Source organism: Phanerochaete carnosa (genome assembly GCF_000300595.1).
Source record: "Phanerochaete carnosa HHB-10118-sp unplaced genomic scaffold PHACAscaffold_9, whole genome shotgun sequence".
Lineage (NCBI taxonomy): Eukaryota > Fungi > Basidiomycota > Agaricomycetes > Polyporales > Phanerochaetaceae > Phanerochaete > Phanerochaete carnosa.
This window is the reverse complement of record NW_006767636.1, coordinates 733029-756405: the sequence shown is the minus strand read 5'-3', so window position 1 is coordinate 756405 and position 23377 is coordinate 733029. Positions and strand designations below refer to the sequence as shown.

The following is a 23377-nucleotide window of genomic DNA, read 5'->3' as shown; positions in this document are numbered from 1 at the left end:
TATGTGTATTCTCGTGTCAGATGAGACGAAGGAACGTCAAAAGGCAACCTAACTTGAGGACGTACCCATACGGTTGCTTCAAGCCGCGGCGCTATTGATGAGCGCCGAGCATTGATTACAGCTGAAGCTGAAGCTAGCTTTGGGAGTTGTTGAGCACCCAGGCCTCAGTAGACTTCAAGTCTGAGTCTGCGCGGCAGTGGCGGGAGCAGCCTGGCCAAGTACGGGTCTTGAGGCAACGGAGTTGTGGCGCGGGATGTCCCGGTGTTTCAAATTTCTATATGCGCCTAAGTCAAGCCTAACTTCAAAGTTTCCGCTAGCGCTGTAGCCTCAGGCTGACGGTTTATCTTTACGACCAACTTGGATGTGTGTAGCTCGAGCACCTCCCAATATCAAACTACCTATGTGCTGGCACGTTCCATTTGCTTTGCTGAATCGCAGTCCCCGGCAGCACTCGTGCAGCGTTCCCATCCCCGGTAGTCTGTCCCAGCTATCTCCTACAACGAAGACATCTTAGATCCCAACAATTACCTTCATCTTCAGCACTCAGATATCAGTACTGAATAGTCCACAGCCCCCTGTTTATCCTCTGCATGTCTCCTCGTTTGGGCACCTGAGAAGACTGGCAGATCATATCGACAGCACTCATTCCATGTCATACTCCACAGTTCCCGCTTTGGATCATCCGGTCATTCGTTCACGGAGTGCAAAAAATGCGCTGTGTCAGAACTATCATCCATTTCATGACGGCTCTTCCGTCGCGGATTTCGCGGTGGCTGGTGCGGCTGACAATTACTACTCCATTCAAAGTCGTCCTGTCCTTCGGCTAGGCTCTGCGTACTTGTCAGCCACTGCTCTCCGCGTTCAAAACCCAGTTTGCCTGAGATTCCGCTCTCTTACGCTCCCCCTCCGGCCATGCTAAACTATCACCCTGCCTCAATGCTGCTGTTTCCACTGCTGGTGGCCTGCTGCCGCGCTCAAACTCTAGGTGGCCCTCCGTCAACGTCTCCTCACGATTATGGCGAACCGAAGGGAGATTACAGTTCACAGTGGCAGTCTTGTGAGTCTACATACGACTCCATAGCATTCATCGGAATTTACCCTTCACTTAGACTTCCAGGTCGCGGACTCTTTGTCTGGTGTAGACTTCACGCTACCCAACAGCTATGCGGGAAATATTGCAGTACAACGTGAGGGTCACGCAAACGACACGCTGTTCTTTTGGGCGTTCGAGCACCAGAAGGAGTCGTTGACTGCTGCCGCCGGAGAAAATGGCGATACGCCGTGGGCTATCTGGCTGCAGGGTGGGTAAGTTTGCTTCTTCTGTCTACTCCAAAAGTACCTAATTTATTCTCTTCAGACCTGGAACGTCAAGCATGCTGGGACTCATGACTGAGAATGGTCCTATCCAAGTACAGCCTGGCACTCAGAAGCTTGTCCAAAACAAGTACGCTTGGAGCAACTTGGTCGACTACATCTGGGTGGACCAGCCTGTGTAGGTGTCAGCCCTAATCTTGGCAAAATTTGACTGAAGATTGGTGGACCAGCGGTGTTGGATTCGCGACTGCCGACTCTAATGGATATGGTACGGCACTCTTCATATCTACTCCTCTTTCAAGGTACCGACATATCTTTCCCAGCCGCTGATGAGGACCAAGTTGGAGTTGACTTCGTTAGTCACATCTACTTTCGCGTTGAATATTCGTCACTGACAGTGTGGGATGTAGATCGGCTTCTTGGACAATCTGGTCAAGGTCTTCCCGAGTTTAGCTACACGCCCTTTCTATCTCACTGGAGAGAGCTACGCTGGCCGTTACATCGTATGTCGCTCTCACTTTGTGCGCTTTCCCGTTGACCAACGACCCGCATGTCAGCCGTACATAGTGAAGACTCTCTTCTCGATGCCAAACCCCCCAGTACAGCTATCGACGATGGTGGTTGGGAACCCGGCGTTCGGTTCCAATGCCGAGTTCAAAGTCATGCCGACTGTACGAGTACTTGACCTTGTGTAGTGCATGCCGTCTGACTCTTGCTTCTGCAGCTGACCCTCATCGAAACCTACCCCCAGTTGATTGGCTACGACACTAACGTGTACGACTACTTCAAGCAGCAGTAAGTGCATGACCGCGATACCATTCCTCTCATTCTGACGTCCTGTCCGCTAGATCACACCTTTGTGGGCTCGACATCAACTTGACGTATCCACAGATGGGTGGCATCCTCGCTCCGGTCAATCTTAATCCGGGCACAGAACCTACGTTGCAAAATCAGACACAGCCTGATAACGACGATGACAAGGAGAAGACTAGGGGGAAGAATTCCCGGCTGGCGAACCGCAGCTTTGCTGCTGAAGTTGCGCATCGGTACTCCGAGCGCCGGGCTTCCGGTGAGCCTGCGCAGCCGTTTCACGAGAGGCTTCGCAAGCGTGCTGCGTGGACGACGGACGCCACGAACTCCTCTGGGATCAGCTCGTATTACGGATGCGATGTTTGGGACGAGATGCTCGACTACGCACTGAATTACACGTTCCCGTGGTGTAAGCGGCTTTTCTTCTGCTCCGTGGCGCGGCGTTGACTGGACGTGGGCAGCAACATACGGGGAGGTTGACGTAAGTCTTCCTCTAAGTCAAAACTAACCGAGTGACTGATCTCTTTTAGACTTTTGATGTACCCGATTCTCTTGACCCCGAGGCTCCCGACGATCCTACCTTCTTCTTCACCAGTCAGCAGCTTAGTTTCTTCACCTTTTTGTCTACTTAAATCGTGCGCCTCAACGCAGACTCTCAGGTTGTCAAAGCTTTGCATGCGCCCCAGAACGTCGAATGGTCAAGGTCTATTGATTATCCTTGGGACTCACGTGAGTACTCTTACCGCTACCAATTTGTGAGACGTCCATCGACCTTGTGCAATCACCAGAAGTTGGAGGAATAGACCCAAGTCCCGAGTGAGTATCCTCTAACACTCAAGAAGTCCGGCTCATCTTGCTCACTCTGTGTTAGACCAATGACGTTCTTCACCGAGTTAGCGACCAACGCAACTCGGCACGGAATCCGCATTGTCACGTATGTGGGCAATGACGATAGCATCTCGCCCCACTTCGGCACAGAAGTCACCATCCAGGTAGGTGATTCGTCGGACCATCGCAAGTAGAGCTAACATAGGGCGCAGAACACGACCTTTGGTGGCACGCAAGGCTTCACTCGCAAGCCGAGCACGCCATGGTTCAACGACGACGGAGACTGGGCGGGTATCGTTCACCAAGAACGCAACTGGACGTATGCCTTATTCTATGGGGCCGGTCACGAAGTGCCAGGGGACCAGCCGGTATCGGTACATGTGTCACTCATACGCATCTAAGCTATATTGCTGAGAGTAATCTGCGCAGGCCTACACCTTCCTCCGCGAGTTCATCCTCGGCAACAACCAAACAGGCCTCGTTGTCTCGAGCGGCAACACCACGAGCGTCATCGGCGACGAGAACCCGACTCTCCAGCAGACTGCGATCCCCGGGCAGCTCGCGATCGACTACGGTTCGACCACAACGCAGGGCAGCACGATCTGGCCCAGCGCGACCGTTGCTGCGTTTGAGAGCCACGTCGGCCAGGTCTCTGTCACCGGGACCAACGCCATCAAGCCGACTGCTACGTCTGGCACCATGTCGTCGGTGCATCCCAAGCACGCGGGCTTCGTCGTGTTCGCGATAGCTATGGCGCGGCTGCTGGACGAAATTTTCTGAATGGTCGACAGAGTTCGCGCGAAGTTTGCTCCCGGTGACGCAGAGAAGGACAATAGAATGCTTGACGATAGAATATTTACTTGTCAGTAGAGCGCCATCTGCGACAAGAATCTCAGTCATCTTGCCCCCTTGGTTGGACACATTCCGGTTGTCTGCGGCGGAACATAGTTCGACAAGCCCAAGATATAACTTACCGTAGCCAGCTAACGATACAGTGGAACACAATGATCTAGTAGCCTGGGTATATGCCGTCGTTCCACGGAGAGTCTAGTTTTCTCGCCATTGGTGCCCGCAGGCCGCGCAGCTGAATAAGACATGTCAGACATGGCGGAAAGGGCACGTCTCGCGTACGCACCGGAAGACTAAAGACGATAGCTCTTTGTCAGACTATGCAGAGAACGACGAAACCGAGAGGACGTACACGTCGTCATGGGTTCGTCAGCAGAACGAATCTGTAGCATGTAGAAATACGCGCGGCCGTGGTCACATTTTGGACATGATGCTGCAGATGCAGAGCATTTGTTAGAGTGTCTGGAGTGGGCAAGTAAAGTACGTACCCGCCGTGGAATCGGCATGCTTCCACATGTCATCCCCACCAAGCACGTCGTCGACCTGCTTCCTCTCTAGACGCGTCCTTGACGTCATCTGAGAAGCCATGAGCTTCTTCATATTTTAGCGGGCTTTGCTTGCTCACCTGTTTTGTTATGGGGAACTCATACGCGCAGGTATTGCATGCCCACTTATTGTAGCCAGTTTCAGTGGAGATGACGAGCAGGTTTGCGCAGCTCGGGCAAAACAGCATTTTCTAACAAAATCGAGAGATTAAAGTGTAGCTCTCTAGAATATCGAGTGGAACATACGGTGGGCGGTGAAGGACAAATGCAAGCCGACAGTCAAGATTTCGTGCGGGACGCTCCCCGACTTCGGGGATTTGCCGAAAGCATCTGATTGGCTCCCAATACTGACGCTTTCTCAATAGAGGCAGCTACGTCCGCCTGCTCGTCCGTACCCGTCTTCCCCCACACTTGTGGTGACCACTCCAGCCAACATGGCAGCCCCTGCTACGTTGGCCTCTCAGGCAGAAGTCCTCGACAGGATCTTTACTGGCCTTAAAGACAAAAACCACGAAGTCCGGTTGCAATCTGCCATCGAACTACAGCGATATGTACGCACAAGACTGCTTTCACATACATCAGCCAAACTTACGTGTTGTCTTAGGTATCGGGCACAGTGCCGGACTTGTCGTCAGATTTGGCAGCCAAATTATGGGACGAGACCGTAAGCAGGCTCTCCGAGCTCGTGCACAGTCAGACAAACGTAGAGAAGCTGGGAGGCGTACTGGCTATTGGTGTGTGCTCAGCGATCTTTTCTGCCGTTCTGGGCTCACGTTAAGCACTCTTTTAGACCATCTACTAAACTCTGAAGCTGCTGACGGCAACATTGAGTCAAAGCGTAACCTGTTCCGCTTCTACAACTATGTCAAGTACCTCTTGCCCAACCCCGATATCAACGTCATGTTAGCGGCGTCCAAAACCCTTGGTCGAATTGCTGAAGTTGGTGGCGCAGCGTTTGGAGAGCGCTTCATGGACTTTGAAGTTCCGGCAGCTATCGAACTCTTTGATAAGAGCGAAGCGGGGCGATACGCAGGTGTGCTCATTCTCAAGGAACTTGCTCGCAACAGTCCCACATACTTCCATCCCCACATCGACCTCGTCTTCGCACACATCCTTATACCTCTTCGGGATTCCCGGATCATCGTCAGAGAAAGCGCAGCAGAGCTCTTGGCAGCATGTCTGGAGATCATCGCGCAGAGGGAACGTCAGACTCGGAGCCCGTTTCTCTTTAAGACACTGCAGGACGCTCAGAATGGCTTGAAATCGCCACAGCCAGAGGTTATTCATGGATCTCTGTTAACATACCGCGAATTGCTGTTACACGGAGGCATGGTCAGCTTGCCACTTTCCATTGTTAGTCGATGCTCACGTCTCCGATTATTTTCCAGTTTATGAAGAACAACGTTCAGGATGCTGCAGAACAGATCATGAACTTCAGGACGCATCGCGACCCTCAGGTCCGAAAGATGGTCATCACGCTCATCCCGACGCTCGCTATGTACGACACGCAAACGTTTACTGAACATCATCTGCATAAGGCCATGGCGCATCTGTTGGCACAACTAGAGAAGCCAGCAGAGCGTTCAGTAGGTGAATACGGCCAATTTCTATCCGATCTACATTTCTTGATTGGTTTATACAGCATTTATTGCTATCGGCCATGTGGCGTCTGCTGTGGGAAGCGAGATGAAGCCGTTTTTGGACTCTATCATGCATCATATTAAGCAAGGGTTGCAGATGAGAGGGTCAGTCCCTTTTCTAAGCTATCTTTGCGCAGCTGTTAAGCGGTCTGCACAGGAGGAAAAATGCGCCGTCCGAAGAGCCTATCTTCCAATGCATCGGCATGCTCGCCTCTGCCGTAGGACCAAACTTGACGAAGCTGCTGCACGACCAACTGGACCTCATGTTCGCCTACGGGCTGAGCGAATCTCTCCGAGAAGCGCTGGTCGCCATTGCTCGCCATATCCCACCATTGCTGAAGACAATCCAAGGTAAGGCCTTACTATTTTATGCGCCAAGTGCTCTTGGGCAGATGTATTTTCGCACGATAGAACGTCTCCTCACTCTCTTGTCGAATATCCTGAGCAGCCAGCCATACAAGCCGCTAGGTGCTCCCCCTGCTCTTCTTCGAGGGGATTCAGCATCGCGCGATAATAGCATCCCGGAGGTAAATATACTGTCTTACTTAACGATAAGTACTACTAACCCTGAGAACAGGGCGTTCAAGTTTCGAGAACCCCAGATATACTAATCCTTGCTTTGGATACTCTAGGGACGTTTGACTTCAGCGGACACGCGCTCAGCGAATTCTTGAACGAAGACGTTCTGCCGTTTGAGGATGACCATCCTGGTGTTAGACAGGCTGCGGCCACGACGTGTTGCCGTATCTTGAGTCGCGATCCTATTTGCTACCAGGCCAGCAATCACTCCATCGAGATCGTCAGCGGTGTCATTGACAAGCTGCTGACTGTTGCGGTCGCCGATCCAGGTAACTACATATCTTGCATGTCATACTTCCGTTGGCGGTATCTAATAATCATGAAAAGACCCCAAGATCCGTCAGGTAGTTCTGTCTTCGCTCTCCGAACGGTTCGACAAACACCTCTCGCAAGCGGAGAATGTGCGCTCGTTGTTCATCGCGCTGAACGATGAGGTTTTCGAAAACAGGCTGACTGCTGTTGGTCTCATCGGTCGGCTTGCCTTACACAATCCGGCCTATGTCATGCCGTCCCTCAGGAAGATGCTCATTCAGCTACTAACAGAACTTGAGTACTCGAATACTGTGTACGTGATACCCAGTGTACGAGATAAACGCTGTTGACTCGTTTGATAGCCGCAATCGCGAGGAGTGCACCCGCATTCTCGCCCTGCTCATTAATGCCACCCAGCGACTGATCAAGCAGTATGCGATACCCATGCTACGGGTTTTGCTGCCCAAAGCTAACGACCCAAACCCAACCGTATCCGCGAATGTGCTCATGGCCCTCGGCGAGCTATCTTGCATTGGTGGCGAAGCGGTGATGCCTCACGTTCCGGACCTCATGGGTGTTATCATGGCGAGTCTTGTGGATCCTACCTTGGTGAAGCGGGATGCTGCGCTCCATACACTTGGCCAAGTCTGCTCAAGCACGGGATACGTCATTCAGCCACTAATCGAACATCACCAGTTACTACAGATATTGAGTAGGATTCTCCGGACAGAGCCGACGCAGGCTGTGCGTCGCGAAGTTATCAAAGTACTCGGTATTTTGGGTGCATTGGATCCCTACAAGCGACGAGTAAGACTCTTCGATCACTCTGACAGCTAATAACTGATCTTTTGTGCAGAGCAAACCGGAAGACGAGGCAGCCGCAGCCGCGAATGAGCTCGCAGCAACCCAAATTTCTGTACCCCGCACCATTCAGAACCCGGACGATTACTACCAGACGGTCGCGATTAGTGCCTTGCTCAGTATCTTAAAGGACCAGTCCCTGAGCTCCCAGCATCATAAGGTCATTGAGGCGATCATGTCCATCTTCAAGACCCAGGGACTGAAGTGCGTGTCCTTCCTTCCTCAAGTAAGTATTGGCAGACATTCAGTACGACCTTGCGACTCACTTTCACTTTCAGATTATTCCAGCTTTCGCTGAGGTCGCGCGAACCTCTGCTGCCCGCGTGCAAGTTTTTCACTTGGAGCAGCTTACTATCCTTGTCGGCATCATCAAGACACATGTCAGAAAGTACACCATTGACATCTTCGAACTGATCAGCGAACTATGGGAGAACCAACCCCTGCAGCTGCCGCTTGCTTCGCTGGTTGAGGCTCTGGGCAAAGCGCTCGATGCCGAATTCAAACCGTTCCTGCCGAATGTCTTACCATTGCTGCTGAAGGTATTTGATTTCGACATGACCGAGAAGGTTTCGAACACGCAGATGAAGGTCTTTGACGCACTCCTCACATTCGGTGCAAACATCGAGGATTACCTTCAGCTTGTCGTTCCAATTCTTGTAAAGACTTGCGAGCGGCCGGATGGACCTTTGCCCCTGCGGAAGAGGGCGATTCAGACCATTGAAGGGCTCACTCGCCGCGTGAACTTCTCTGATCATGCGTCGCGCATTATACACCCTCTGGTCAGGGTCTTGGGTCAGCCTTTCAACGAATTGCGACAGGCCGCAGTAGATTGTCTCTGTGCGCTTATGCTGCAACTGGGGTCGGACTTTGCAGTCTTTGTACCCACCATCAACAAGGTAAGCCTCCAGTTAGTTAGCAAAGGCGTCCCAGGCTGACGGGCTTGCAACAGACGCTAGCGAAGCACCCCATGAACCACATCCGGTACGAAAACCTCGTAACGAAGCTTCTCAACGGCGAGCACCTGCCGCAAGATGCTGGCGCGCTGGACTTGCTGTATGTACCTCCTGTCTTTCAGGTTACCGACCATACTAACCGAAGCCGCAGCGAAAGTAACAAGGTTCCGGAGTATTCGCCTCCCGCTGAAGCAACGAAGATGGTAGTCAATCAGCAGCATCTCAAGCAGGCTTGGGACGTGTCTCAGGTCGCTACTCGAGAGGACTGGATCGAATGGATGCAGCGCCTGTCTGTGGAGTTCATGCGAGAGTCGCCGTCGCATGCTTTGCGCGCGTGCATGAGTTTGGTTGACGTTCACACTCCACTCGCAAAGGAGCTATTTAACGCCGCCTTCCTTTCATGTTGGGGAGAATTGTATAACCAGTACCAGGCACGCCCATAACTGCTTAAACTTGGATGTATCTGACCATCGTTGCAGGAAGATCTTGTTCGCTCACTAGAGACTGCTATCACGGACCCTCTTGCACCTCCCGATTTGGTACACCGCTTGCTCGATCTCGCTGAGTTCATGGAGCACGAGGAGAAGGCATTGCCTATCAGCAACAGCACTCTCGGAGAGTATGCCATGAGGTTCCATGCCTATGCAAAGGCACTGCACTACAAGGAGCTCGAGTTCTTTACCGAAACGTCCCCCAGCATCATCGAGTCCCTCATCAGCATCAACTCGAAGCTGCAGCAGTACGACGCTGCTTGGGGCACACTCCTTATCGCTCGCGAGCAGTACGACGTCAGCAAGCACGAGGAGTGGTATGAGCGACTTGGAAGGTGGCAAGAAGCATTGCAGACCTACGAGCGGAAGGCCTTGGAGGACCCTGATTCACCAGAGGTCACGCTCGGCAGGATGAAATGTCTGCACGCCCTTGGCGAGTGGGATCAGCTTATGCAGAGTATCGAAGAGCACTGGTCTGAGGCCACGCACGAGGACCGCCGCGAGATGGCCCCACTGGCGGCCGCCGCCGCATGGTCCTTGACGGATTGGGACGCTATGGATGATTACATCGCGACTATGAAGCCTGACTCTGCCGACAGACCCTTCTACCGCGCCATCCTGGCGGTGCATCAGAATCAATTTGCGAAGGCTATGGCGCAGATTGCTAAGGCTCGCGATATGCTCGACCCAGAGCTGTCGTCACTAGCGGGCGAAAGCTATGGCAGAGCTTACAAGTGAGCCCCTTCTCTTGCTAGTTTTTCTCCATACTGACAGGGTTGCAGCACAATGGTTCGTGCCCAGATGCTCTCCGAGCTCGAAGAGATTATTCTTTACAAGCAAAATGCGGATCAACCAGACCGCCAGCAGTCGATACGTCGTACATGGATGAAACGGTCAGTTTACCTGTTCTTGTTAGGATCTTGGATCCTGACTAGTAGCGGTCCAGACTCCAAGGATGTCAACCGGATGTCGAGGTTTGGCAGCGTGTCCTCCAAGTTCGCTCCTTAGTCCTTAACCCCAACGATGACTCTGTCACCTGGATCAGATTTGCTAACCTCTGCAGAAAGAACGACCGTATGTTCTTGGCGGAGAAGGCACTGGACTCATTGATGTCCCCTGAACGGGTAAGCCATTCCTACTTAGTACAGGAGCTGGGTAACTCATGGGTTCAATCAGCTGCAGGCCCAATATCGCAACGATCCTCAAGGAGTGCGCGTACCACCGCATGTAGTATATGCGCACTTGAAGTTCTTGTGGGCGAATGGCCAGCATGAAGAGAGCTTGAGATACCTCTTCAAATTCACTACAAGTTTGGCGAGAGATCTTGTACCGGAGACCGAGCGCCCTTCAAGCTCCGTTCAGAAGAGTAAGCTTGAAGACCTCTCGCGTCTTCTCGCGCGATGCTACTTCAAGCAGGGTCAATGGCAAGTTGCCCTCCATCGAGACTGGGACGAGCGGCCCATCAAGGAAGTCTTGCACTCTTACTGGCTGGCCACTCACTACGATTCGAAATGGTATAAAGCATGGCATACATGGGCGTTGGCCAACTTCGAAGTCGTCGGATACTTGGAATCTCTCACAGAGGACAGGGCGGATATACCAGGCGACGATCTCGCTGTACACATAGTGCAAGCTGTGGAAGGTGAGTGCGTTGCAAGGTTGACTTATAATAGGCGCTCATTATTTCTCCAGGATTCTTCCGATCAATCGCTCTGCAGCGGACGAACGCTCTGCAAGATACCCTGAGACTGCTGACCATGTGGTTCAAGTACGGCGCTCATGACGACGTCAGCCATGCTATGGCAAGCGGGTTCACAGATGTCGAGATTGATACCTGGCTCGAAGTCATTCCTCAGGTAAGAGTGCAGTTTTTACCACGCATTCTCGGACAATAGTGACGCTGCTCCAGATTATCGCTCGTATCCAGATGCCTAATGCGAACATCCGTCGCAATATCAACAACCTATTATCGGATGTCGGCCGGCATCACCCTCAGGCTCTCATATATCCTCTGACTGTCGCATCGAAGTCCAACAGTGCTCTTCGCCATACAGCTGCCTTGAATATCATGGACCGCATGCGTGAACACAGTCCCACCATCGTTGAGCAGGTATGTGTTATCTTAGATCAAAGCGGCTATGCCTCTGACCGTCCCTCAGGCACTCATTGTCAGCCGAGAGCTAATTCGAGTCGCGATACTGTGGCATGAACAATGGTTTGAAGGCCTCGAGGAAGCGTCTCGCTACTACTTCAACGATCACAACCCTGACGGTATGATTGCGCATCTCGAGCCCCTGCACATTATGGTGGAGGCTGTAAGTGCGACGAGTTTCTGCTCCACCGGGAATTTTCTCACGCTGTTACAGGGACCAAAAACTGCTCGCGAGACGTCCTTTGCCCAGGTCTTCGGCAGAGATCTCCACGAGGCCCGCGAAGCCTGTAGGCGTTACCGTATCTATGGAGAAGTGCGCGATTTGGAGAAGGCGTGGGAGATCTACTATGGTGTCTTCACTAGGATCAAGAAGCAGCTTGAGACTCTCACGACGCTCGACTTGCAGTTCGTTTCGCCCGAGCTTCTGAAGGCGCGGAACCTTCAATTAGCGGTGCCAGGAACCTATCAGGCTGGCAAGCCTATTGTCACGATCGCGAGCTTCGTCCCTAAGCTGACAGTCATTCCGTCGAAACAACGGCCCCGAAGGCTGGCAATCAAGGGTAGTGATTGTAAGGACTACCACTTCGTTCTGAAGGGTGTGTCCCCTAGTCTCATAACCATTCCTGAGAAGCATCTAACACCTTACCTCAGGACATGAGGATCTCCGACAGGATGAGCGTGTCATGCAATTGTTCAGTCTCGTCAACAACCTTTTGTATGAGGACGTTGACTGCTTCAAGAGGCGATTGCACATTCAAAGTTTCTCAGTCATTCCGCTTGCTCCACAAGCTGGTTTGTTGGGATGGGTCAACGACAGCGACACGCTACACATCCTCGTCAAAGAGTACCGTGATTCTCGCAAGGTCCTTATCGATATCGAGCGTCGTCTGATGCTCCAGGTTGGTTTACCTTCTCATTCGTTTGAGGCATTCACCTGAGTAGTCACCTTTACAGATGGCACCCAACTACGAAGATCTAATCCTCCTGCAGAAAGTCGAGGTATTCGAGTACGCTTTGGAAAACACGACCGGTCAGGATCTTTACCGGGTCCTCTGGCTCAAGAGCGCAAACTCTGAGCACTGGCTCGAACGTCGGGCGACATACACGCGCTCGCTTGCGGTCAACAGTATGGTCGGACACATCTTGGGTCTGGGTGACCGTCATCCGTCGAACTTTTTGTTCCAGCGGAGTACAGGCAAGGTCGTCCATATCGACTTCGGCGACTGTTTCGAGGTAGCGATGCACCGCGAGAAGTATCCCGAGAAGATTCCCTTCCGGTTGACGAGGATGCTCACGCACGCAATGGAGGTGTGTATTATCCGTCGTCAGACACGAGGTCCAGCTGATTATCTGCGCAGGTCAGCGGTATTGAAGGAAGCTTCCGGATAACCTGCGAGATCAGCATGAAGGTCCTGCGCGATAACAAAGAGTCCTTGATGGCTGTGCTGGAAGCTTTCGTGTATGATCCGTTGATCACATGGAGGCTTATCCAACATGATGGTGACGGCCGTCGCGCTGAACGTAAGCTCCTCTAGCGATATTCCGCGGGTGATGACTGATGGCCGAACGTCGTAGTCATGAATCCAGACCGTAACGTAGATCTGGTAGGCTCGGCCGCAGAAGGTGGTGGAGGCGCTCACCGCCGCATGCGGCCAGACGAGAATGACATTTTCAACGGTCAGTGATGATGCATGGTGTGAACGCCGGGCACGTACTGAAGAATTATAACAGAGGCGCAGGAGATCCGAAATGAGCGTGCACTCGCGGTGTACAACCGTGTGCAGCACAAGCTCACTGGTCGCGACTTCAACCCGGACGAGGTGCTCTCGGTACAAGCACAAGTCGACAAACTCATCATACAGGCGACCTCATTAGAAAACCTCTGTCAATGCTTCTCCGGCTGGTATGTCTTCCTGCGTTACGGTTCATTCCCGACGGGTTGCTCATAGTCCCGCGTCTCCTAGGTGTGCATTCTGGTGATCAACGTGATATTCTCTCCATTCTCATCTGTAATTTGCTTCAATTATCTCGTCTTCAAGTACTTCTGTACAGTAGAACTAGGCACTTCCTTTCATCACATATACAATGTTGTTCTCGATTGTAGGATAGACTTCCTAAAACATGATCATAGACATATTTGTATTGGTTTCCTGCATGTTCCGACACGGGCCAAAAGCGTGCATCGCCGAGAGGCCAAATTCGTTCGGGCTAATCACGTCATGGCGTCTAGCCCTGCTCGGTCATCGGACATGTGCGATGCGCTCTTCTCTGGTTGACACTCGACTGCGCCATTATCACCGCCTTAACAGCTATCCTGTGGACCTGCCGAATTTGTTCATAATGCAGCAAGAGCTGTCCATGGCAAAAAGTAAGCAATCGTAACTATGTTCAATAGTACATTGCATGCATGTATATATACAAGAGACTACGATGCTAGCTGTACAAAAGAAGCAGAGGCCAAGATTAGTAATTGTATGCTGCGGTCCTGTCAATTGGAGTCCTTCATTGCGGGTAAGGGACATCATGACGTGCTGGTATCAATAAGTGGCGCAAACAGTTTGACACGAGGTGTAAGCGTGTCCTCTGAGACTACCTGTTCGGAAAGTGTCATCGCGGCAGTGCATAGTCGGAAGTGTGTATGGATTACGAAGACGCGGAGAATAGACTGGCCAGGCTGTGCAAAACCGCTTCGAGCTTGCCTGGGAGTCCGCCGAAGACAATAAGGAGCTGCGCAAGGCAGAGAGCGAGGAGGAAGGCGGCGACGGAGGACATTGAGAAGCCGCTCGTGGCCTGCATTGCCTCTACGGACTTCATGGACAGCAATGGAGTGCTTGGCGGCGAGTCCGAGTCAGGAGTTACTGGATCGCCCAGAGCCGCAGGCGTCGGTTGGCTAATAAAGACCTTCGGAGATCGGAGAGCGGTGAAGAGGCCAGTGTTAAGTTGGAAAGCGATTTGTGCTTCATCTATGATCCGGGCTGCGGGGAGTGATGAGTCAAACGTTCAGGTAACCAATTTTCGAAAACGTACCCTTTAGTGCAGGGTCGTTACCAACGCCTTTGTCCATACCGTCACGGTACCATTCCTTGATCTTCTTCATGTCTCCGATAGTTCCCGACGCGTTTCCACCGAGCTGCTTGAAGTCGTAGAAGGAGAGACCGTCGCCGTCCTCAAGCCCGTACGCCTTGGCGATCCTACGCTTGATGAACTGCCCTCCACTGAGGTCTCCCAGGTACCGGACATAAGCGTGAGCGAGGAGTGCGTCGGGCTGCGACTCTCCAAGCTTTCGGAGGCGAGCGGTGTAGGCCGAGAAAGGCGCGGGCGGGTTCGAAGTCAGCTGGGCGTGCATCGGGTGTGACTGCCACGATGACTCCGGAACTTGCAGGAGGTGGGAGATGTCGGCGGAGAGGGATTGGGTGCGCGCAAAGAGGGTTGGGTTGTATATGGGCGCAAGGACGGGGTGTGAAGCATGGCGGTCGAGTCCCTGCTCGAGCGTCCTGTGTGGCGTCGTCAGTAAGGGGCACAGTGGTGACACGAGAGGCAAGATGCTCACTCGTAGACGTGGTACAGCATCATGACGAAACGAATGTACTCGTCCTTGTCAAGCTCACCGCGGGTGAGCCACCCAGCTCCCTGGCTATGCTCAGCCTCCTCATGAGCTGCGGCCGTCTCTGTCTTGAGAAGAGTGGAGATGGGAAGCGAGTAGTCGGTTTCTGCGACGACGGACATAGCGATGGATGTGGTTGAGAGGGGAGAGGAAATGGGGAGAAGAGGAAGGCTTAAATGGTTGATTTAATTAAATAAAAGGGACATCCCCTGGGCAATCCAAGATGGTCGTCCTGACAAGATGGGCGGCAGGTCCGCAGAAGATAGACGCCTATTTGCACCGCCTGTTGAACGACCTTGTCTGATATGATAACGAAACGGTGCCGCCCTTGACTCACTTGCGCTCCCACTGGCACCTCTGACGTTCTCTTGAGGATTTTCTACCCACCTCACCTCAGAACCAAACGTCCTGTTCGTTCACTCAGCTGCGATTCCTCGTTCCCCTTACGATCTCCTCCTCTCCAGCAAACCTGCTAGAGCGCAAATCTGAAGCCTGAAGATTTGTTCGGACTGGAGTCACAGGCTGTCCCGTACATCTTCTCCTCAGACAGTGGCAGAACACCAGAGATTACCGGCATCAGTCCATCTGCAATTTTTGGACGAGCGACTGCGCAAACTATTCAAATCAACTCGTCATATCATGACAAACACGTAGTAAGCTCTACGGCGAACTATTCAGACTGGCGGCGTTCGAACGTTCTGAAGAGCTTTTCTTTCCGCGGTGGATTATTACTATAGCTAGAAAGTAGTGATTACTCAGTAATCGCCATTTAGTTGAGAAGCTTCGTGCCCACCAACCGCCTTGGTCCACAAACTCCTAGAGCCTCGCGCTGCCAACCCCATACTTGAGCGGCGGCAATGATCAGCAAGTGGTTGTCTTACGTACTGGTGTATTTGGCGATGCACGGGTGGCATGATGCGAGTCGCGCAGAAATGTTTGATAGGTTCTGACGGCCTACGGCGGGCTACCCTCAAACTTCACGCGCGGCGGATGGCTTATGAAGGCTGGTTCTAAAGTCGTAACATGTATCGGTCGTATCCCGTGTGCTCTTCCGGTTTGACCATGACCCTCATCTTGTTTCGCGTGATTTAGACCCAGGAGCGCGACACCGACTCACATAGCTTTGCCGCCAAGGCGTCAGTGATCCGCCCATACCCATACCCTTACATAAATCCGCATTGCAAGCCGCATATTGTTCTTCTCCACGCGCAATGGGTGTCTACCGACCTCAACGTGCCAGCGTTTCGCGAATGACCCATGTGTACCGCCATCCCTTTGGCCATCAATGCGGTCACTATACTGATAGCCCTCTGACGGTGAGCAATGAAAATAACTCATGCGATGTTTGGCTCTGATATTTGTGCTTCAGGCAAACGAGCGCAATATGAATATTTTTTCGCAGTCCTTCGCGCGAAGCCGAATTGGTGGATAAAATTGCAGGACCCCGCTATTCGTGCCAAATAGCTAGAGGAAGCCACAGGCGCACCCCCACTGCATGGTGAAATACCACTCAATCAAGCCGAGGTCAGATATGTGCTCGACGAAATGGATTGGCACGCTACGAGGCGTGACGAGAGAACCGGCATTGAAGTGAGTCCTTGTAAGGACCCCTCCACCAGAACGCTGATACCTCGGTTGTTACAGCCATCTATCTACTACCGCAACTGGCAATCTGACGAGTTGGTTGACGAAAGTGTTCGCGAGCAGCTGATCAAACATGTGTTGGCATTGGAGGATATATCGAACGAAGCAAAGGATTGACATCCCTTCTCTGATGGCCAAGTCCTAGACCTCATACACCCTTCGCTCTACTGCATAGTCTACGAACGTACTATCGTCTTCGATGCATACAATCCCTCCACCTCCCGTATCTGCGCTAACGTAGACGGTCGCTGGACGGACTACTTTCTCTCGCGCCGTTTTTCCTGGCTTCCCACCGATTTTGTCATCTCCCCCGATGGCAAGTCCGCTAAGGCGCTTGGATACATCAACAACCTCAACCCGTATATTCACAGTGAGATGAATCCCGTAATCGAGCTGTTCGTGGTCTCCTTTGTGCCCCTCTGGGAGCGCGTCCTGACGGAAAGCCGAGCCGACTTTTCCCCTGCTTCACGGATTCGGACTGTTCGATACGAATGAATACCAAAAGACGCTTACGACGACACGGACTCCGAGGGCGGTAGTGCCGAAGAAGACGAGGATTACCGGGATCACGAAAATCATACCTTGCAGTTGCCACCAATTCGCCCAGAGTTTATTCCCCCCTGGGAGCCGAGCCCGGTAATTCTCAAGGATCGTACATTGCAGATTATCGTGAAGCTGGCTCATATACACCTGATCAGTCTGCGTGGCTCTGCGTCGTCTACAGCTCACCGAGAGTCCTCTACTTTGACAGACTCCTGAGAAGCCGCGCTATCCTTGCGGCTCGTGGCACGTCGAAGGCATGATTAACGAAGCGATCGTGAGCACCGGACTAAATTATTACGACGAAGAGAACATCTCGACAAGCCTCCTCGCATTTCGCATGGTTGTCGACGAACCGGGATATCTGGAACATGATGACGAGCGGGCTGCGCAAGCTATATACGGATTCGAGAGGTACGTGCCCTCTCTATCTCGCACGCACCTGCTGCTTACCCCGCTTCCGACAGGGTTGATCGCCTGACTCAAGTACTCGGCTCCGTTGTAACGAAACAGAGCCGATGCCTTGCATTCTCCAACTGTTCCCAGTACCAAGTGCAGCCATTCGAGCTCTCCGACAAAACTAAGCCCGGTCACCGGAAGATTATCGCGCTCCTCCTCATAGATCCGGCGCTCGAAGAGCCACGACCATCAACCAGCAATGCCCCTCCTCAGCAGCCAGATGTGATGCGCTTTCTTTTGCGGGACATCGTTGCGAGCTTGCCCGCTGACAAGACTGGCCGGAAGAAAGGGATCGGTAAGCTGCCGGCAGAGCTTCTCGACAGCATTGTCGACCAGGCAGACTGGTTGATGACACGGAGGGAAGCCGAAGAATTCAGGCTCGGGCTGATGGATGAACGGAAGGTCATGGTGAAAGAGGACGACGAGATGATGTTCGCCCCAGAGTTTAATATGTGTGAACATTGATTCATTATCGAACGTTGTTTACCATCAGGCACATTGTAAGATCTGATCGATATCTGATCCCTTGAACTGCACCGTCTAACCAGCGGCATGCATGCCCTCGCCTCGTTCTTCCCGACCGGCACAGAGGGTGGTAGGACCCTTGTCTGTTCACGGTGAGTGGCAGATATTGCTTTCCGCGCACGAACTCTAATCGGACCCCATGACCCTCGTTGACGGGAGCGCTGATCTCTCACCTTCCTAGTAGGCCTACTTCCCAGCATCCGGCCACGTAAGGTTTGAAGGAATTCACGCCACGCACAGCTGGACCCTAGCCTGCGAGGCGCGCAGCAGTCCAAGCATGGTATCTCAGGGTCGTACAAAAGCGTCGCAAGGTAAACACCCGTAGCCACGAGATCTGTACGACAGGCAGACCACTTCACATTTGTGACTCCACCCCTGCTCTGCGCCTTTTTCGTCCCTTAAGATCACGTAGCACTCTGTCATTATTATGCCTCAGCTGCAAAGCGCGAGAAAAACCCGAGACGATAGTGGACGCCATGGCTCTCCGGCAAAGGTACGCGATTGCTCGGTAGACTCATCACAGTTTTCTAATTGTATCCGCACGGTACAGACGGGCGAGCTCAGTGCTGAAGTGGGTAGCATCGATGCGGACTGCCTGCGTATGCTCGACTGGATAACTAGGAATGATTGGGGCCTTGGCTACTACTACATATTGGCCTTCGTAAGTGGTCATTTTGGTCATTTCTCTCTTTCAGATCTGGACGATGAAGGCCGTCGTACAGGTCCCTCTAACGTTGGCAGCCTTGTTACTTCTCGTGCACCACTCTCTGTGCTATAACAACACGACCATCACTGTGATATTTGAAGTGGCCATTCCCAAGCACGCGCACCTACGGTCGTCCAGTGTCGCCACTGCCATCATGTCCTATACTTCCGAGGGCACCATCCCGTCTCATTCCGGTCTCAGCTGCTATCCAGAATTTATCACGCAGTTCTCTATTCTTCCCGCCATATCCTTGGCAAGCATATTACTTGCTGTTTTCGCTATCATCTACGTTGTCTTCCTGCTACCTTGGGCTGCCCAACCCGGATGCCGGATCCCCGCACTCTGGCCACTGCGTTACGGAAGAGTGCCGGCGAGTCCTGTCGTATTGAAAACAGCTGCCATCCTCATCCTCTTGCGTATCTTCCTCCCTCCGCGACATCAGTTCTAGAGCGTTTAGAACTTGGTTCAAGGGGGTCACGGGACGTTCGCGCACCCTAGTCAGCTCAGGGTATACTTATGGATTACTTATAGTAGGGCGATAGTGTTATTGCGGCGGTATCTTAAAACCTACAATATTTACCTCATATGTATATGTGCAACGCATTGTTAGGCTCTGTGCCACTACATATATCAGGCCACTGGTCCTTCACTGTGCTCCTTCGCCGGCTTTCGAAGTTGCGAGGATAACCTAGACAAGACATCAGCCATTTCTCGCCGGCGCCCCAGGCACCATATGTCAGCCATTCGACGACTTCAGACACTACTTTCTACCCCTCCCTGCTGTCCACAAAGTCGCACAGTTCGCGCATATGTTGAAAGACACATGTGCGCCCCGTGTACTCAATATGCTACCCGTTTTTCCCGTCCGGAGGCTGTAGTACAGTATGAGAAAAACTACCGTGTATCCCCCGGTTCCGCGCTGCGATTTAACACTGCTTCCACGACCCTGGTCGCAAATTGCGCTAAGAGGGGCATGTCGCGACTACTGTACCGCCATGACCAACAGTTCACACCCTGTGACCCGTGACGTTTGAAACCTGGTCAGTTCACAGTTCACGGACCCCCGTGATGCGTGACCATGGTTCAATGACTGAACCGTGACTGGAGCGGGCAGGGAGCTAAATCAGGCAATGCCCGCCGTCAGTAGCGCGCTGAGACACAACGTGATGGCGCATGGGTCTCGGGATAAGCAGTTATTGCATGTACTGTGCAGGACAACTGGCCGCTGTATGTGGCACATGGTTTGAATTCCATATGTTTTGGTGATCTTGTCCACAATCCCAGTGAACACTTCCTCAATAGCAACATATGCCGCAATGGATGTCAACTGACCCGACAACATTGATGTTGAGTACACAGACTGTGCAGATGAACCTGACGAAGTAGATGACATGCCACACAGTGTAATATAGGTATCTACGTTATTGGGTATACTGATACCACATGCCCTCGCTACAATCTCAGCGTTGTGCATTGATAACCAAAAGTTGAGCAAAAATGAAGATTATATTTCTAAGCGCCTATGTCACGGTGATGCAGCCAGTTCATTGCCCTACCGTGACCGTGACCACCTGTTCAAACCCGGCCTGTTCAGAGGCTCCGTGACCGTGACGTGAACTGTTGGTCATGGCGGTACAGTATTCTCGGTCCCAAAAAGGTCTAGATTGGCTGGGTCTGGGATGACAAGCATGCGGCCAGAGAAAAGAGCGAACAAGACGGTGTCGACGACCGTTCTACGGTCACTCTTCGGTGCTCAGTCCACCGAGCGGTGTCGTCCACGCACTGCTGGCATGCATGGATCGCCCGCGCAAGCGTTCTTGTGCTGAAACGGGGTTAAAGGAGCAAGGAACGGATGCATCTAGCGCATCACAAGACGGTGGCAGAGCTCCTATACAGCCCCGCGTACGTCGTCGTCAGACCTCGAGCCGTGAGTTCGCGCGTTGCCGGCGGCTACATACAGTAGCGACTAGAATCCTCAAGCAATAAGTTAGCCATCAGCTTTCTACCATAATATGCGGGACGTGCTAATCTTTGACCTACAGATAATGCGCAAGCCTGAATCGAAATTGGACAAGAGGAGTGCCAGTCTCTATAGTCCGTAACGAAAACACAGAGTCCTTGACACATGTGAAGCATAGTCTTTTCAAAGCAAGATAGACAGCGGTAATAGCACTGTAAGTGCAGTATGCCAGAATATACTGTACGAGATGGAGCGAGCCGCAGATGAAGGTGCTTTGTTTCCCGTAGATGGGGTCGGAGACGCCGTAGGCGCAACCGACGGCGTCGCTTCGACGTTGTCAAGCGAAGTCGGGGATGCGACCAGCGTAGTGGGCGCTACGAACGTACTATCGATCGTGAAGACAGTGGTAGCCGTGGGGGCGACGTTGCTGGTGCCTATCACACGCGTCAGAGTGAAACTATCCAGACTGTCAGACAGAAGCTCACTCTCGAACTGTCCGCCATCTTGCTGAGCGTCTTTGACGGCGTCCTGAAGCAGGGTCGAAGCATTCTGTGGGACGGTGGACATGAAACCGATGCGTGGCGGGTCGATAGACGGGTTTGTGAGGTTGCCATAGTAGAAAGCGACAAGGTTCGACTTGAGAAACGGGTCTCCGAGACTCCAGCTGAACAGTGCACCGTTGCTTGGTGGGTCCGTTGAGACAACGTTGTTCGCGATACACGTCGTTGCGTCGCCGCTGTTGTTCTGCGAGACGAAGTCTCGCGGGTCAACTGGAAACATCTGTCCACCGATCCCGAAGGCGAGCGTATGTGGCGTCGAACAGGGGAAAGTCGGCTGAGCGTTGGAGTTCGCCGCAAACACGGAGGAGACCGAGGTCAGGATGTCATTCACGACGTCCTGCGGGCCGCGAATGATAGAGTTCCCCTATAAAGATGGTAAGCAGGCAGTTGCTACATTGCCTGGATCGAACTTACCGTGTCAATAAGGGCAGATAGCTCCGTCGAGATACCTGTCAGTGTAGTGTCTGGGAGTTTCTGGCCGTCGAGGTAGACTGCGTCCAAAGGGATCTCCCATCGTCTGTGAAATTGAGATTGATACTCCCATATCCGAAACAACGAATGACTTACAGGGGATATACTTCGCCTGGCGCAAATGTCGGTGGGGATAGACCACCGTCCTCAACGCTGTAGAGCCGAACTGACACCCAAGTGATGGAGGAGTTGTCCACGCCTTGGGGAAGTTCCCCAATTGTGATCTGACCACGCCCGCTAACATCTATCGTGTCGCGCTGCAAAGTGATCTGCGAGCTATTATTAGCTCTCGTCTAGGCAAGAACATATGCATAAGCTTACGACAAACATAGGCTGCTCGATCTCGCCAGACGTTGCTAGGCGAGAAATTAATGGACCATCGGTAGGGATGTTGTTCACAAAGTCGTCCGTAGTCGAAGGGTTGTTGAACTGTCCAATAGCGAATGAGTTAATCAAATGTGATGATCTAGCGTATGGCGCAACTACCTGTTGGTTGACAACCGCAGCTTGCACGAAGCTGCGAACGGACGGAGTTCAGATAGATGGATGTGTTCATCAGAAGACATCGTACCTCTGGGAAGGGAAACCGAGTCCGAGGATGCCGGCGCCGCCGTTCTGCACCGCCGAATTATTGGTATCGTTAACAGCAGCGAAAGGCTGGTTGTCCATAGACAGTCCAGCTACAGCAGCAGTGTCCAATACAACTGGGCCCGATGCATGTGTCCCAGTAGTCGAATCTCCATATTCGAGAACAACGCTCGCGCCTATGGACGTGCCTGTGGACGACGTGTACGGCTGCGAAGTGGATTGCTGACAGGCTTTGGTGTGACAAGCATCAGACATGACCCAAAGGTCGCTGGAACCGGTGTCTGCACAAAATGTCAAAGCAATCGCAAAGATACTTGCGCTTGGTAACATACCAAGGTTCACAGTAGTCGTCGTGCTGCCGACCTGCACTGCGACAGTGTAGAAGCTATGACACAGTATCAAGGTGAAGGAGCATCCTGGAAATGCACACCACGGTACTCACAGGTCTGCTAAGTCTCCGACACCGACCACACCGGCCAAGCTGTCTCTCCTGTGAAGATCATTTCTCGCGATTATTCTCCTCTCAAAAGGTAGCGTAACGCTCTTCCGCTGGTGCGGTACTTGGAACGGTAGTGCCGATACACAGGCGGGTAGAATTAAGAGTGGCAGGACAGTCCAGCTCGCGGTAAGCATGTTCAATTGCGATTACTAGGCGACCTGCGCGAAGAGAACTGAAGGAGAATAAGAAAGGGTAGAAGAGGGCGAACGACAAGACAGTCGATGGACAGATCCAGGCCTCATCATGGTTTTAATAGCTCGGTTCGCTGAGGACTGCGATTGGTTGCTGCGTCGCGGTGATCGGGTTGCAACTGTGCGGTGCTGGGGTATCAGAGACAAGGTTAAACGACATTGACACGAAACCACGGTGGCACGGCAGGTCTATGATGTGCATAGGACTCCAGGTGCCGGACTGGGATAGCTAGTTTCAGCAAGCTGCATTTGAGAGAGCTGCAGAGAGCTCATTACAGTAAACCTCAGAGATTCACCGGTCGTTATGGAGCTTGGATGGAACGGCGCGCGCTTGTCGTTACACTGCGCTTTGCCGC

The 23377-nt window shown here is 52.6% G+C and overlaps 7 protein-coding genes across 7 annotated transcripts; 4 read left to right on the top strand and 3 right to left on the bottom strand.

The window, feature by feature from the left end:
- Positions 1-784: 784 nt before the first annotated feature.
- On the top strand, positions 785-3837 carry PHACADRAFT_177131 (uncharacterized protein). Its single transcript, XM_007399455.1, has 14 exons — positions 785-1057; positions 1110-1305; positions 1358-1492; positions 1545-1582; positions 1638-1669; positions 1725-1817; positions 1872-1985; positions 2039-2109; positions 2163-2556; positions 2655-2718; positions 2913-2940; positions 2996-3116; positions 3165-3326; positions 3382-3837. Exons 1-14 carry the CDS (start codon positions 913-915, stop codon positions 3730-3732), a joined length of 1944 nt encoding a protein of 647 aa, XP_007399517.1. The 5' UTR covers positions 785-912; the 3' UTR covers positions 3733-3837.
- Positions 3838-3999: 162 nt separating this feature from the next.
- PHACADRAFT_212338 (uncharacterized protein) lies at positions 4000-4588 on the bottom strand (the record flags this gene model as incomplete). The annotated part of the gene is made up of 5 exons (XM_007399454.1): positions 4427-4588; positions 4290-4377; positions 4154-4234; positions 4088-4094; positions 4000-4036 (listed from the first exon to the last, which is right to left on the bottom strand). The coding sequence occupies exons 1-5, from the start codon at positions 4532-4534 to the stop codon at positions 4000-4002; spliced, it is 321 nt and encodes a 106-aa protein (XP_007399516.1). The 5' UTR covers positions 4535-4588.
- Positions 4589-4756: 168 nt separating this feature from the next.
- On the top strand, positions 4757-13390 carry PHACADRAFT_262011 (uncharacterized protein). The gene is made up of 28 exons (XM_007399453.1): positions 4757-4897; positions 4951-5080; positions 5137-5678; positions 5735-5936; positions 5989-6091; positions 6144-6337; positions 6398-6513; positions 6564-6834; positions 6893-7130; positions 7180-7624; positions 7674-7904; positions 7957-8574; positions 8628-8731; positions 8783-9062; positions 9111-9856; positions 9905-10015; positions 10069-10246; positions 10299-10764; positions 10815-10978; positions 11032-11232; positions 11282-11437; positions 11489-11870; positions 11926-12173; positions 12229-12582; positions 12633-12795; positions 12850-12951; positions 13006-13177; positions 13239-13390. The coding sequence occupies exons 1-28, from the start codon at positions 4781-4783 to the stop codon at positions 13252-13254; spliced, it is 7050 nt and encodes a 2349-aa protein (XP_007399515.1). The 5' UTR covers positions 4757-4780; the 3' UTR covers positions 13255-13390.
- A 257-nt stretch (positions 13391-13647) lies between these two features.
- PHACADRAFT_262010 (uncharacterized protein) lies at positions 13648-15111 on the bottom strand. The gene is made up of 3 exons (XM_007399452.1): positions 14825-15111; positions 14302-14768; positions 13648-14249 (listed from the first exon to the last, which is right to left on the bottom strand). Exons 1-3 carry the CDS (start codon positions 14998-15000, stop codon positions 13918-13920), a joined length of 975 nt encoding a protein of 324 aa, XP_007399514.1. The 5' UTR covers positions 15001-15111; the 3' UTR covers positions 13648-13917.
- Positions 15112-15207: 96 nt separating this feature from the next.
- Positions 15208-17986, top strand: PHACADRAFT_212335 (uncharacterized protein; the record flags this gene model as incomplete). Its single annotated transcript, XM_007399451.1, has 6 exons — positions 15208-16468; positions 16523-16571; positions 16668-17002; positions 17054-17191; positions 17274-17476; positions 17530-17986. Exons 1-6 carry the CDS (start codon positions 16424-16426, stop codon positions 17984-17986), a joined length of 1227 nt encoding a protein of 408 aa, XP_007399513.1. The 5' UTR covers positions 15208-16423.
- A 487-nt stretch (positions 17987-18473) lies between these two features.
- Positions 18474-19200, top strand: PHACADRAFT_31525 (uncharacterized protein; the record flags this gene model as incomplete). Its single annotated transcript, XM_007399193.1, has 3 exons — positions 18474-18539; positions 18597-18707; positions 18769-19200. 3 exons carry the CDS (start codon positions 18474-18476, stop codon positions 19198-19200), a joined length of 609 nt encoding a protein of 202 aa, XP_007399255.1.
- A 1575-nt stretch (positions 19201-20775) lies between these two features.
- On the bottom strand, positions 20776-22975 carry PHACADRAFT_262006 (uncharacterized protein). Its single transcript, XM_007399450.1, has 9 exons — positions 22774-22975; positions 22664-22716; positions 22315-22612; positions 22230-22260; positions 22065-22172; positions 21840-22012; positions 21687-21789; positions 21198-21636; positions 20776-21146 (listed from the first exon to the last, which is right to left on the bottom strand). Exons 1-9 carry the CDS (start codon positions 22962-22964, stop codon positions 20896-20898), a joined length of 1647 nt encoding a protein of 548 aa, XP_007399512.1. The 5' UTR covers positions 22965-22975; the 3' UTR covers positions 20776-20895.
- Positions 22976-23377: the final 402 nt, after the last annotated feature.

Coding starts and splice junctions, on each gene's coding strand:
- PHACADRAFT_262011 (XM_007399453.1), top strand. CDS start 4,781: ATGGCAGCCCCTGCTACGTTGGCCTCTCAGGCAGAAGTCCTCGACAGG. Junction 12,583..12,632: donor TGCTCACGCACGCAATGGAG/GTGTGTATTATC, acceptor TTATCTGCGCAG/GTCAGCGGTATTGAAGGAAG. Junction 12,796..12,849: donor TGACGGCCGTCGCGCTGAAC/GTAAGCTCCTCT, acceptor CGAACGTCGTAG/TCATGAATCCAGACCGTAAC.
- PHACADRAFT_262010 (XM_007399452.1), bottom strand. CDS start 15,000: ATGTCCGTCGTCGCAGAAACCGACTACTCGCTTCCCATCTCCACTCTT. Junction 14,769..14,824: donor ATGCTGTACCACGTCTACGA/GTGAGCATCTTG, acceptor GACGCCACACAG/GACGCTCGAGCAGGGACTCG. Junction 14,250..14,301: donor TAACGACCCTGCACTAAAGG/GTACGTTTTCGA, acceptor CACTCCCCGCAG/CCCGGATCATAGATGAAGCA.
- PHACADRAFT_177131 (XM_007399455.1), top strand. CDS start 913: ATGCTAAACTATCACCCTGCCTCAATGCTGCTGTTTCCACTGCTGGTG. Junction 1,058..1,109: donor CAGTTCACAGTGGCAGTCTT/GTGAGTCTACAT, acceptor CCCTTCACTTAG/ACTTCCAGGTCGCGGACTCT. Junction 1,306..1,357: donor GCTATCTGGCTGCAGGGTGG/GTAAGTTTGCTT, acceptor TATTCTCTTCAG/ACCTGGAACGTCAAGCATGC.
- PHACADRAFT_262006 (XM_007399450.1), bottom strand. CDS start 22,964: ATGCTTACCGCGAGCTGGACTGTCCTGCCACTCTTAATTCTACCCGCC. Junction 22,613..22,663: donor GACGACTACTGTGAACCTTG/GTATGTTACCAA, acceptor CATTTTGTGCAG/ACACCGGTTCCAGCGACCTT. Junction 21,147..21,197: donor AGATGGCGGACAGTTCGAGA/GTGAGCTTCTGT, acceptor CGCGTGTGATAG/GCACCAGCAACGTCGCCCCC.